General features: G+C 46.0%; 1 protein-coding gene across 4 annotated transcripts in view; it reads right to left on the bottom strand.

Moving 5' to 3' along the window:
- Positions 1-14,691, bottom strand: part of COL22A1 (collagen type XXII alpha 1 chain) — a 333,573-nt gene that overhangs the window by 155,177 nt on the left and 163,705 nt on the right. For all 4 annotated transcript variants that reach the window (XM_045004657.1, XM_045004658.1, XM_045004656.1 and 1 more), the window contains 2 exons: positions 5,531-5,584; positions 3,779-3,832 (listed from right to left, as the gene is read on the bottom strand). In XM_045004657.1, the coding sequence (XP_044860592.1) occupies positions 3,779-3,832; positions 5,531-5,584 (108 nt within the window). The remainder of the gene's footprint in view (positions 1-3,778; positions 3,833-5,530; positions 5,585-14,691) is intronic.

The raw sequence follows: 14,691 nt of genomic DNA, 5'->3' as shown, positions 1-14,691 counted from the left end.
AGGGGGTTCCAGAGAGGATGGATCTAGACTGTTCTCAATGGTACCTGCTGACAGAACAAGGAGTAATAGTCTCAAGTTGGAGTTGGGGAGGTTTAGGTTGGATATTAGGAAAAAAATTTTCACTAGGATGGTGGTGAAGCACTGGAATGGGTTACTTAGGGAGGTGGTGGAATCTCCTTCCTTAGATGTTTTTAAGGCCTGGCTTGACAAAGCCCTGGCTGGGATGATTTAGTTGGGTATTGGTCCTGCTTTGAGCAGGGGATTGGACTAGATGAACTCCTGAGGTCCCTCCCGATCCTGATATTCTATGATTCTAAGAGACAGTCCCTTCAATCTAAATAAATAAGATGGAGGGAAGACGAGTGAGAGAGAGAGAGAGAGAAAAGGAGTGCAGTCATTCCCATTTACAGATGGGAAACTGAGGCAAGGAAAGAACAAAAGGATGTAAGAATAGCCATACTCAGTCAGACCAATGGTTCATCTAGTCCAGTATCCTGTCTTTCAACAGTAGCCAATGCCAGGTGCTTCAGGCGGAATGAACAGAACAGGTCATCATCGAGTGATGCATCCCCTGTCACCCACTCCCAGCTTCTGGAAAATAGAGGCTAGGGACACTTCAGAGCATGGTTTTGCATCTCTTCCCATCCTGGCTAATAGCCATTGATGGATCTATCCTCCATTAATTTATCTAGTTCTTTTTTGAACCCTGTTATATTCTTGGCCTTCACAACATCCTCTGGCAAAGAGTTCCACAAGTTGACTGTACGTTATGTGAAGAAATACTTCTTTTTGTTTGTTTTAAACCTGCTGCCTATTAATTTCATTTTTGCCCCCTAGTTCTTGTGTTAGGAGAAGGAATAAATAACACTTCCTTATTTACTTTCTCCACACCAGTCATGATTTTATAGACCTCAATCATATCCCCCCTTAGTCGTCTCTTTTCCAAACTGAGAAGTCCCAGTCTTATTAAACTCTCCTCAGATGGAAGCTATTCCATAGCTCTAATCATTTTTTTTGCCCTTCTCTGCACCTTTTCCAATTCCAAAATATCTTTTCTGAGATGGAGAGACACTTTAAAGATGAAGTAATTTGTCCACAGTCAGTCAAGAAGGCTGAGGTAGAGCCAGGAACACATGCAAAATCTTCCGAGTCCCAGTTCGCTGCACTTATGGATGTCACCCAGGTTGGCATAATCTAATGTCACTAGAGACTAGTGTAATTCACGGGGAAAAGCAAAAGGAGATGATAAACAGGCAAAGAGTGAGCAAAGGTTTGCCAAACTCATACAAAGTAGTCCCATTCGTTGCAGCGTAACAGTGTGCTGGCAGAAGAATAGGGCAGCAGGAAAACTCCAGGGCCATAACCAGAAATGAATTGAAACCATCCTCTATTAGGTGATGTTTCCTGCACAGCTCCAGAGTCACTCCAGGGCTGCTGTTCGGTTATGTTTCTTCTCTGGTGCCTCTTGAGGCATTTGACCACCACTATTTGGAGTGGGAGTGGTTCTGAGTCCAGCTTCCGTGACACTTCCCTGGCCCTTGCTCTGATCCTATGTGGTGACAGTGTTCTCCTCCACCCCATGTAGACTAGCTTTGAACATTTTCTTCTGGGTGAATTTCTGGATACAGCTTTTCACCTTGTATAACATTATCCATGTAAGGGGCTGACTGGGACTCATCCCTCCGCTACTGTATCCCTTTGCCACTGTTGGATTGTTCCCTAGAATATAGTTTCTAGGGCTTTGTCTAGTCTACTGTTAGATAACTCAGAAAATGAGGTTCCTATTACCTCTCTTAAGAGATGGTTCAGACTCATGCACCTTACCCAGCATATTTGTGAAGTTATCCAACCAAAATGTTCCCTTTCCCAACTGCATCCTACCACTTCTAGCCATGTCACTTAATTGTCGTTTAGTATTTGAATACAGTGTCCTAGATGTGTCCCTTGTACTACCCTAAATAATTCCTCTCCTGCTCCTACATGCTATGGTAATACAAATAAATAATAACGTTTATGCCTATCAAATACCTGCAGACAGTTTTCATATCTCCTCTCTGTCATCACTTCACGAAGCTATGCACCTTCTTTTCTAGAAGGGCTTGATCCTGTGAGGTGCCGCGTGATCTCAAGGTTTGCTGAGGGTTCTCAGCCACTCACAGAAATGCTACACACCCTCCAGGGCTGAGTGCTTAGGGAAAGGAATAGGCACAGCTTGGCTAGGCTACGTATGCAGAGCAGACTCCAAATGAGGACGATGAGCTCAGCACCAGGAAGAGGAAATGGCACAGACATTACCCAGAAGCCACCAGTTTATCTGGCTTTTGTACCATTATTGATGATAATTCAAGATGCACAGAAAACATGGATTTCTTTATTAGGTCACAGATTGGAGCCACCCAGCTGGCCAGCACGTATGGGTGACAAATTCAATTCACGTCACCTGCCGCCAAATCCCCCTGAAGGATGAGTGTACCCCGAGTCATTAGGAAAGAGAGGGCCTAGGTTACAAACTACCATATTCAAATGCTGCCCCCTGTTCTCCCAGCCGAGCCCTACATTCACCGCTGCCATTCATCTTCTGCAGAACGCTCTGTCATGCAACTTCCACAACGAGCCCTTCTGTGCTGCTGCATGTAACCACTGTGCTGCTCCTGCATTCGCTGGTTTGCTGCCAAGCATTTCAACCAAGTGATTAATACATGTGCGCTTGTGAGCAGGCCCTGTGGGAACCGGGGCAGTTGATAAACATTCACCCGCGGAAGTGACAGGCAATTAGGGAAAGGGCCTGCCCATCTCTCCCTGGCTAACAGGTCTACTGGGCCCTGTACAAATGAACGCTGATAGTTTGCTTCATGGATCCTCTTATTCTGTGCCAGACGGGACCTGAATCCCGTCCAGTAGACACAGGGCCTGCTCCTGCTCCTACTGAAGTTTAGAGGCAAAATTCCTCTTGACCTCAGCGGGAGCAGAACTGGGCTCTGTGAATTCAGTCTGGCCCCTTTCTTAGGCAGATAATAACCTGCTGTGCATATTACACCGTTTACGTGCAGTTCATCGTTTTCTATAGCTTAACCGCCTGGCCCCCCTCATCTTTCATATGGAAATGTGACCCACAAAGGCTACCTGCTTCAGCAAGCGCTGCCACTTGGCTCGAGATGGTGTGTCGCACCATGGCACCTGTATTGTTAGCGGGCTGCAGCTCTGTGTTATAAAGATGAAGCGGCAACCTCTTCCGCTTGATGCACATTACGGACCCAGTTCTGCCTCCAGTTATAAGGGAGTAAGTCAATAGGAGCTGGATCTGTGTCAGTGAGGACAGAACGAGGCCATAAACCCGGCCTGTCAGATCCAGGCTTGTTCCCAATGTAGGGCTTAGGTGGGCGTTACTGAATCCAGACTCCTGAAGACATTCTTTGAACCAAATCCAGAGGGGACGTAAATGCTGTTGTAAGTTGTACATTGCTAAGTCACTGCGAATTGGCACAAACTGAGGCACCCAAAATTAGTGGAGATTTGACAATTCAGGCCTTATGCTCTCTGAGTCACTCTCTCTCCACCTGTTATATGGGGATGATAATACTCACCTCCCTCCCTGGGAGCATGGGTGGATTTACTGATGTTTTAACAATATTTTGTAGGCAATGTGCATTATCCTAAGGCTGGGAGCTTGTTCCCTCACTAGTGAGCGTGCAAAGAAATCAACTCCAAGAAACCAGAGGTGCACATAACGTCAAGACAGGAAATACAAGTGTGGACTTAGAGCGAATGAAAAGCTCACCTTAGGGCCTGCTGGACCAGGCAGTCCAAAAGCCCCTGGCGGCCCTGGTTCTCCCTGTAACAAAGAGCACATGGGTTAGTTGTGTGCTTTCAAATGCCTGAAATTCAATTTTGAAATGTTTAGGGAAGGTACAAAAAAGAGCCACTGCTGAAGGATGCACGGGTGTTACTGATGGAAGCTCCACATTGCCTCCCGTGCTTGCACTCCACATGTCATGTGAACATAAAAACATCCGAACATCCAGACTGGGTCAGACCAAAGGTCCATCTAGCCCAGCATCCTGTCTTCCGACAGTGGCCAATGCCAGGTGCCCCAGAGGGAATGAACAGACCAGGTAATCATCCACGTGATCCATCCCCTGTCACCCATTCCCAGCTTCTGGAAAAAGGGTAGCTCCTGAAGTCCACAGTGTGCTATTTCTCAAGAGGAACCATAATGGGACCAGACCAAAGTAAATATACCATTGAAATATCTGGACATCCATTAGCTCTTTGCAGGCAGCTTCCTAAGCAACAAAATGTCATCTCCAGGGCTCATGCCACCTAGGATTCACAATTCGTCAGGCCTCTAAAGGCGACACCACAAATGTGATCTTTAACAGTCGGCCTAGTGCAATGAGCCCATCATATCAGGGCAGTGGAAGGTTATGATGTTAGGACACCATGTCGCCATACATCACCCCCAGATCAGTTTCATGTACAATAAGATACAGTTGCATTGATTCTGAAAGGTCTTTTGGGATGATCTAATGACCTGCAATATTGGGAGTACCTCTCAAAAACCACTGTGGGTGGCAGAATTGGGCTACCTCCAGACACAGCATGACAGGGATGGGAAGCAAGAGAGCATTCTGCTGTGTACCCCTTCCCTGTTATTTGTTTATGAATGTCTGACCTCCCAAAGGAATCCTTTACCCAAGTTCTCCTAAGTTGCAGCTAAACTACCACCAGGGAGCAGGGGCTACATGGCAGATGGGTTCCTGCACCAGGCACAGCAAACGGGGAGGCAGGCAAAGAATACAGATTAGCAAAAGGGAGGTAAAAGAAGAGGTTAAATGGGCAGATGATTCAAGCATAGAAATGGTTGAGGTAGGAGGTAAGAGGCCGAGAGGGCAGGGCTAAAATATTAGTGGCAAGTTGAGAAAAGTATACCCATAAAGGGTGCTGGAAAATGCTTGGACATTTGTCCCCTTCTGCAACGTTCAGGCTAAGGGCATTTTATCCAGCATGCTTGAGTTTCCTCCTGCAAAGCCTGCAGCTCTCCCCAGTCCCTGAGCTTTTAACAGCGTATGCATCACCAAGAGATGTTCAATCCTCTGCTTTTGTGACTGGGATTCCAACATTGGCTTCCCTGTTGCCCTTCTCCAGTCATTCTCCATTCCTACCATCTCCACAGGCTGGTAGCCCTTTGGGGTGAAACAAATGGCTGAGTTTTGTGCCTGAAGTTCTTAACCAACAGAGCAGCAGCAAGTCCCAAACTGCAGCCTGCCAGGCGTCCCCCTCTCACAGCTTAATGAATTGTAACAGTTCTGCCCCTGGAGTCACTCAGTATGCTTAATCCCTATGAAGTCCACAGTCTTTGCGAACATGTAAGGGACAATGCTGAGGTCATTAACCTCCCGTCGTTTGTTTCTGTTCTTGATAAAATGGCCACACAAATCCCTGAGGCACATCCCACTCAACAGAGATTGATTTCCACTGCCTGGCTCACGCTGAAAGGAAAGGATTACAAGGAAGGAACAAAAAAGCTTACGGTTTCTCCTTTCGCTCCGTCCCTCCCGGGGGGGCCAGGTGAGCCTGGGGATCCCTGCAACACAACGGAACCAGCATCAGCATAATATTAACATCCGCTGAAAGCACAAAGACACGAGTAATACAGCAAGGGAAGAACAGGCGAGGAGGAAAATCACTTCACCGTGAGCACCTACTGTTTACAGTCTCAAGAGGACCCACTGCCAACATTAACACTCCTTGGTCAGCAAGTGAGCTGCTAGGGACTCGCCAATACCCTTGTTCATTTAACTTATTTCAAAAGAAAACAATATAAAACCACTGGAGTAATAACACGTGTAACTTTGCCATCTTATTACTGTCACCCCTTGTCTTCCCAACCCCATTTCAGTTGCTTGTCGGTGGCAAATTTTAACCATTCAGGCCAAACTGTTCCATTCCAGGTATCTGCTTCAGGCAAACTTTTTTTTGGAAAGTTTCAGCCAAAAAGGGTCAGTTGTTTCCAAGAATGCAATTACAGAAAAATATCTTGTTTGACCCATCTTAAAAACATTCTCACCCCTGTTTTGCTGAGATGTTCCGGTGCCATTGGAGCAGGGACTTGAGATTTCATGGTAATGGATGTCACCTTTTGATATTCCTGTAAATAACCCCTTTGGCCAGCTCATATGCCCCAAAACCTCTCAGTTTGCACATGCTCAGTAGACATTATTAGAATCCGGCTGCTAATTTCTCCAAAGATTCCATTTGAACAATGGAGAGCTAATTCAAGAGCAGCTATTCTTCAATTGCTATTCTGGGCTATTTCCTCATGCAGAGTCTCCCTGAGTCTCAACATTCCTTTGCTGTCAGCCAGTGCTAGGAATCTGACTGGTAAAATGTGTACCTCATGTCCTTCTACTGGCTAGCCCACATAGGAGATGACAACTTTCTACTGCCAACAGTTACTCTGGAAGCTCAAAAGTCAGAAGTCTGTGCTGCGGATTTAAAAAAGATTAACCTGGCTTTTAAATCAGTGGTTCTCAAACTTTTGTACTGAGGACCCCTTTCACATAGCAAGCCTCTGAGTGCGACTCCCCATCCCTTATACATTAAAAACACATTTTAATATAGTTAATGCCATTATAAATGCTGGGGCAAAGCGGGGTTTGGGGTGGAGGCTGACAGCTCGTGACCGCTCACGTAATAACCTTGCGACCCCCTGAGGGGTCACGACCCCCAGTTTGAGAACCCCTGTTTTAAACCATGTGGGAGACAATGTGGTTGCATGTGATGGGCTTTCTGGTTTTTTTTGTTTTTGTTTTTGTTTTTGTGTTTTTTGTTTTGTTTTTTGAGTGTTTGTTTTTCAATTTGCTTGTTTAAAAACCTAGGAAATCGCATATAAAAATACATTAAAAATATTAAGGTTGCAAAGTCAAGCACTCAGAAGTCCCAAGATGCAAGAATTAAGGTTGCCTATGCATATATTACCTGGGAAGGTTGCCTTTGCGCATACGTACACACACACACAGATGTACTGATACAAACACACCACACAGTACCACTAAATCAAGAGCCAGATTCTGCCACCCTTACTCATATTTCTAGTCATTTACTCCATGAGTGGAACCATTGACTTCAAAAGATATATTTGTGGATGAAGGTACTAATCAATGTGAGACAGAGAGACAGAATCTAACCCTTTATTTATTTAATGGCATACATGGCACTTCTCAGGGGTTAATAATAGCGGGCTTCAGCAAAGTATGTACTGCATATACATAAATTAAAGTCATTACTTTCATTATCAGATTTCATGCAAACTGAACCTTCACAGAGAGCCTTAGTTTGGAATTTCTAATGCGGCGGAGGGAGGCGGGGGAACAGACCAGATCTGCTCTATTTGAATGATACCCTAATCAGGGGTGGCTCTACAAATTTGGCCGCCCCAAGCAGTCATGCCCGGGAGGCGCCCCCGAGCCGCGGGAGCAGCAGACCTCCCGCGGGCATGACTGCGGAGGGTCCGCTGGTCGCGCGGCTCGGCTGGACCTCCCGCAGCTGCAGGCAGTTCGCTGGTCCGGCGGCTCCGGTTGAGCTGCCGCAGTCATGCCTGCGGGAGGTCCACTGGAGCCGCGGGACGAGCGCCCCCTCCGCAGGCATGACTGCGGCAGGTCCGCTGCTCCCACGGCTCGGGGGCACCTCCCGGGCATGACTGCTTGGGGCGGCCAAATTTCCCCCCCGGGAAAGGGCCGCCCCAGGCGGGTGCTTGCCCCGCTGGGCTCTGGAGCCGGCCCTGACCCTAATGAGATAGAAAATCAGCAAATAGCAAATTTGATGTTCAAGGCAATCATTTGCCCAGAGAGGTCAATACACCTGGAAAGGAACTACTGTTTCCTGACACAAAAGCTTGCAACATAGGTAAGAAGTCAGTTCCTTATCAGCAAAACTCCCCCCTCCCAGCCCCACAGCCACCACTTTCCTTCCCTTTCCTTTTCAAAGTGGAGGAATCAGGAAACAAAATCCTCTTTCCTCACTATTTGTTTTCCATGATGGGGCAACACTAGCATGGATGAATGGAGGTGTCTTCTTTCCTCTTTGTATCAGTCTGGCAAGTGGTAGCCAATCTGCATGCAGGATTTTGGCACCCAGCTCCTCCTCCTCCTCCTCCCAGAAGCACCCAGTACATTGGCTCCTAAGTGGATGAAAGCTTGAGCCATGTCACTGAAAGCATTAGAAGAAAAAGAACAAGAACAAGAACCAGAGATACACATACCCCTGAGGGTACACAGAGGTCTTCTGGGGAGTACGTCAACTCATCTAGATATTTGCCTAGTTTTACAACAGGCTACAGGAAAAGCACTAGCGAAGTCAGTACAAACTAACATTTCATACAGACAGGGACTTGTTTACACAATCTGCTCTTCATGCACCTCTAGGCAGACATCTTGGGGTTCATGGGGATCCCAGGTGAAAAAGCTCTTTTGCTTTTGTACTGGGATCATCTAGTTCAAAGGGGGGTTCCTCATAAAGTTTATATCAGAATGTATCTGTATGTTGAAACAAACTGATTTAATAAAGGAAGGGAGGTGGCTTGCAGGTGTAGGGAAGGGTCAAGGGATGAATTTGAGTTATTTGTTAGTCTCAAATCCTAGACTGCCAATGCAATGAACGCTGAAATAGAAGAATAATCCCTCAGTGACTTTTTTAAGCTAACAAGTCATGTTTATCTGCCTTTATCCCATTCACTTGCAACTCCTCACGGAGCTGCCAAGTTTACAAACATGTCTTCAGCTTGAAAACAGCTGTGGCCTATAATCACATATTTTATTTGAAACTCTGGGTTGTGGCCTATGATAATGGAGATGGGAACTATCTAAACAGGAAAGTAATGGCAAAAATCAGCCCTAAACATGCATTTAGACTGTAATTAGCCCCGCTGCCTTCCAATTCAAACAGTAATTCACTTGACTTTTCCTTCACTTATTCATTTTATATGGAGAGCAGGGGAGGAATGTTAGACAGCGCATATTCTATATCCTGTTCGTTGTCTCTGTCACACAGGCTCCTTTTTCATGTGGAAGTGCCTCTTATTTTAATAAAAATGAAATTGAATTTCTGACCGAGTCACTCCAACATCAGTAGAGGTGCCTCCTACACTGGCCTTGGGAGTCCTTCAAAAGTCAGTCAAATGAGACTAGGTGAGTTAAAGGCTTGGAACAATCCTCTTTTGGCACTGTCACGGACTGGGCGAGCTAACAGGTCTTTTCCATGTCTCACTTGTAAGATGCTGTAATTGGCAAGGGCACATTCACCACAAGTGCCACCAGTCCCTAGTCCAGCCCGGTGGTTGAAAGTAACGTTCATCTGTACTATAGCCAAAGTCCTCTTTGCAGTAAGGTAATGGTCACAGTCTAATTGAGAAGAGTCTGCATGACAAAACCACCACTGCTAATTGACACTCTCAGTTAGAGGCCATGAGCTGAACAAGAAAGGGAAATGAATTATTGTCTCCCCCCTACAGATGGACTCTCCAGCTCAGGACTGAGGCTCGTTAGATGAGAATTGTGGGGAATTGCGCACTGCTGTGGTTCATATTATAAACCGTTTTCCGGCTGAGAGCGGGCTGCAGGGCTGGCACCTGCTGCCTTTCTCCAGAACTATAGTCATGTCGGTATTTTTTTCATAAACTGTGCATGTTTTTATTAGTATTTTCAAGGCCCAGAGGAAACTTGTTGCAAAGATGGAAATTCAAACCGGGTCTCCTGTGTCTCAATCTAGTTAGTGCCAAGGCCACCTGTTCCTCTCTCCTGGTTCCCTGGCACGCGTTTAATCCATTAGACCGGTGGTTCTCAACCAGAGATACACATACCCCTGAGGGTACACAGAGGTCTTCTGGGGAGTACGTCAACTCATCTAGATATTTGCCTAGTTTTACAACAGGCTACAGGAAAAGCGCTAACGAAGTCAGTACAAACTAACATTTCATACAGACAGGGACTTGTTTACACTGCTCTATATCCTATACACTGAAATGTAAGTACAATGTTTATATTCCAATTGAATCATTATATAATTATATGGTAAAAATGAGAGTCAGCAATTTGCCAGTAACAGCGTGCTGGGACACTTCTGTATTTTTACGTCTGGTTTTGTAAGCAGGTAGTTTTTAAGTGAGGTGAAGCTTGGGGGTACACAAGACAAATAAGACTCCTGAAAGGGGGACAGCTGTCTGGAAAGGTTGAGAGCCACTGCATTAGACCATGTAGCTTTGGAAGGACACGAGCACTTTCCCCTCCTCCTCCTCTAGCTTTTTGTTTTTCAGAGGTAACAACCTGTGAATTTTGGAGTGAATGAGGCTTTACAAATTTGTCACAAAACAGCCAACCCGTGGAACTATTTCCGTGCAACATTTCATCGACATTTTTAGAAATTTCATTAAACTTTGTGAATGTTCTGTGAAGTCGAAGCCAGGTACAGTTAGATGCTTGAGATTTTTGCAGGGGATATTTCACCCAGCTCCACTTTCGAAAGCTGCTGACCAGAGGTAACACAGATGACTGCATTCTTGAAAGCACAGGTGCAGAATTGTATTAGCTTAATGAGGTTAAAACCCTATTAATATCTTGGCAGATTTCACATCAAAGCTTGCATTGCCTTATGCTTCTACGGGAGACCAGCAATTCATCTCCGCTAAGAGTTTGTTTTAGATCGTTCGTCCAAAAACAAAACGAAAAAAAAACCCACAACAAAACCAAACAAAAGAACAGCCAACTTCAGTCACTGCACTTCATTCTGATTTAATAAATACAGAAGACATATGGTCTGATTTTCAGGGTTCAATGGGAGCTACAGGTGCTCTCAGCCTCACTGGAAAACCAAGCTGTTAATGTACAGGGAATTGATAAAAGGCTGGCTAAGAACCCTTACCATACTGTAAACAGATACCGTAATGGTTTCATTGATTGCACAGGGAAAATACACAGAGCTCAACTGTTCCAGAAGGTCCAGCCGCACTGGGCACACACGCTGCCCCCAGCTGGAGCTCCATGAGGCACCGAGCCTCGGGGAAACACCAGGGATTCTGGAGTTCCTGGGGAGAGGAGGTGCTGCATCATTTTCCAGCGGGTCCCTTGGGCGCTTCCTTACGAGTACGATGGAAAGATCACAGGCCAGATCCACCTCTGCATCACCAGAGTGGGGCAAAACAGCCAATGTGAACCAGTGATTTTGGCCCATGGCCTTTCCAATGACTTTGTACAGCGGGTAGGGGTAGGCGAATGAGGCAGCTGGTTACAGATTCCCAATTCTGTAGCCAGCTCTGCACTGGACCTGGCCCCAGCAGAGTTTAGAGAAGCCTAGGAGGTGCTTTAAAGATTGCCAAGCCAGTAACGGTCCCCAGCATACTATCCATCTCCCCCACCCTTGAGCATTCCCTCTCGCAAGCCCTTACCACCACCTACCATGGGGATTCTGAAAGAGGATGATGGTAGTGGCATAGAAGTCACCTCCGTCAGCTCTATGCCGGATAGTGATTCTTCCAAATCTAGTATCAGAGGGGTAGCCGTGTTAGTCTGGTTCTGTAAAAGCAGCAAAGAATCCTGTGGCACCTTATAGACTAACAGACGTTTTGCAGCATGAGCTTTCGTGGGTGAATACCCACTTCTTCGGATGCAAGTCCGAAGAAGTGGGTATTCACCCACGAAAGCTCATGCTGCAAAACGTCTGTTAGTCTATAAGGTGCCACAGGATTCTTTGCTGCTTTTCCAAATCTAGGATATCCCCTGCTGTGAAACCAGTTTCTACCCCTTTGCACAGCAGATGGTGCAAAGAGAGTGCAGTGGGAGAGAATATTTGGGTCTAAGTATCTCCAAGATCTGTTTGATCGACTGATCACTGTTTCTAAGAGTTTCGAAAGTTAAAGAAAAAACCTCAGCACATTCATATTGTTTGCGGGCCTATTTCTGGCTGAACGTACAGAAACCGAGGCCAAAGATCAGCTAGAATTGATTGACTTACGGTCCTCCAAAGCCCTCCGCTTTTTCCAAGTTTTGTTGAGGAAAATTACTAAATTTCTACAAGCGCCAGCCAGAGCTCTGTGAGAGAATGGCTGTTTGTGCAGGCCTCTTTGGAAGCACTTACATTTCTGAAAAGGGGCCCTCTGCTTTCTATGGTTCTGAACAAACACCACACCACAACAGCAGAGTGGAGTCAAATCTGCAGTCCACAGAGCATGTGGCCAGGGCACAGAGAGAGCCGGACATGAAGGGGTTTGTTCTTAGAGCGGCAGTGCCAATATTTCCTTTGGAGCAGCTTTCCCTGCAGCTCTCAGGGCAGACTGGGCCAAATGAAGTTGGTGGAGTAATGCCCGCAAAGACTATGGCTAATTGTGCCTGTGTTTTGTTAAACCCTGAGTGTACCTACAGTGCCTTGTAAATAGTAATCACTCTGTGTGTTTGTCTCTGATCAAATCCTATTTAAATTGACAGGCTCCTGCCAAGGACCTTGGTGCTGAAAAAAGTTAAGAGAGAGGGTAGAGATGGCATTGTGCTATGTACTAAGCTGCCCTTGGTTCAGAAATAACAGACAAATGGACACCAAAGACAGTGTGACCCTATCCTGGATGGGTCACCCTGCCTCTGACAGATCCTGGAGAGGGTCTGCCCTTTTCCTGGGTAACTTGTCAGACCTATAAAGCCTCATCAAACTGAATCACTGCCCTACTGCTTTGTCCTTGCAGATGCACAGTCAACAATATTGCATATTGTAAAAGAACCTAAATAAAAAAATAAATAAAACAAACCCCAAAACAAACCCAGGAACATGGTTTTGTGAAAGTTGTGCCCTAATCCTCTGCCACCAAAAATAGATATTTGGATTCACGTTTGAAATGTGACAAATAGTGAGCAGTTGTGCGACGTAACGTGCTCTTTGTCTCTAGGTAAAAACAATCCTCGCCGCTTTCATCTGTCTTCGCTCAGGATCAAAGCTTCCGTCAGACAAACAGCTTGCCAGGCACTGGATGGTGAGTGTGCACCGAAGCAGAACAAGAACACGGTCGCCTTTAGCATGACATTGATTAATTTGTATCCTCCGGCCTATAAATAGCATGTGGCGATTGTAGCTGTGCCGCTCCCAGATGATTTGTCAGGTACCAGGCGGATGTTTTTCCCTGTCAGAGAAACCTATTAACTCACCTTGCCCAGCTTCCCCAGAGACACCATTTCTGGCTTTTTTTTTTTTTAAACCCAAAGGTCATATGTTGGACCAGGTCCAAAAGGAATATGTCATACAGAGTAGGAAGCGGACACACCTAATAGGTCTCTCTGAATTTAGGCCCTGATTCTGCACTTTCATCCACGTGGTGTCCACACAGAGTCCCAGTGATTTGCCACAATACAGCCCTGAGGCCTGGTGCACTTAAGGCTGCCCAGGGTAGACTCTTGCTATAAGATTGTGAACTATTCACGGTAGGCCCAGTCTCATTGGTCTGTAAAGTACTATATGCTCCTCTGGGGCTGTAAAAACAGTTGACCATAATAATGTGCACTCCTCCACTGAACTGATAAAAAATGTTTCTGATGAAGGCAGTGGCTTCCTAGCAGATTCTTTTCATGTCCCATTCTTGGTTTGTTACCCAGAAGCATCAGACAGGCGAACTGGCAGCTTTCTGCTGACATAAGAGAGCCCAGACGGTACTGGCATTTGAAGTTACAGCACCTCAGGTTAGTGTGGCCGGGGCAGAGTATTGGTGATTAAAGAGAGGTGAAACTTCAACGTGTGCGAGAAAAGAACAGTGTGGAACAAACGTCCATTCTGCCGGCCGTGGTTTCTTCGCTCCATGATCCAGCTGCCTATCTGCCCTACCTGCCAGAGTTGCTATTTTCAACCTCTAAAGGGGAAGGTCAGCCTGGCAGCAAGCTTGGATAAGGGGTTTGTCATATGGAGAAGGAAGGACTTGACTGCCTAACTTTATCAATCAACTGGAGTATACGACACTGCCTCTGCTCTTCTTCCGATCTTATGAATGGGTAAGGAGAGGGGAAACATGGCCACAAGAACAGGTTTCAAAGCTCTTAGTCAGGGGAAAGATGGCAGATCGCATGTGATGGGGTGACGCCTTTGACTGACTACAGGTCTGCTGGGGGTGACAAAGATCTGTTTTGTGCAGCACCTCTGGAGGCTGTAATTTACCAGAATAACAGGCTCGTTTTATATTCTACATGCACATTAGCTGGTTAGGAAGGCTCTTTTCACCTCCTCTTGACAAGCAGCTAATCCATACCTGTCAGTCGTAATACTGTGTTAAAGAGCATTCTGCATCCTGGCCCGGTTATCAGTGACTGAATCACAGGAATCTCTTTTACAGAACTCTCACCAGAAGAGGAATGGGGAGATGCAAAAGCTTTCTGATACTATTCGTTTTCACACTCGGAGCTGAGTTTGGCAAGGAAATACAAGAAAGAAAGAAAGAAAGAAAGAAAGAAAGAAAGGTAGGTGATGGAGAGTTTACAGCTTTGTCACTGCCAGCAGATGTCACTGTGTACCAGCCATAGGCCTGGCAGTGAGACCGGGACTGAAAATATAAGGTAATGTTCACTTAGATTGTGTAAAGGGGAAAAAAATCTGTACAAGCCCTGGAATTTTTTCAGTGTTGAGAACTAAGCTGTTAGGATGCAAAATTATTATTATGTGATCTGGCTTCAA

The sequence above is a fragment of the Mauremys mutica genome, chromosome 2 (assembly GCF_020497125.1).
Source record: "Mauremys mutica isolate MM-2020 ecotype Southern chromosome 2, ASM2049712v1, whole genome shotgun sequence".
NCBI classification, from domain to species: domain Eukaryota; kingdom Metazoa; phylum Chordata; order Testudines; family Geoemydidae; genus Mauremys; species Mauremys mutica.
The sequence above is the reverse complement of the archived record's forward strand: the minus strand, read 5'-3'. Positions and strand labels throughout refer to the sequence as shown.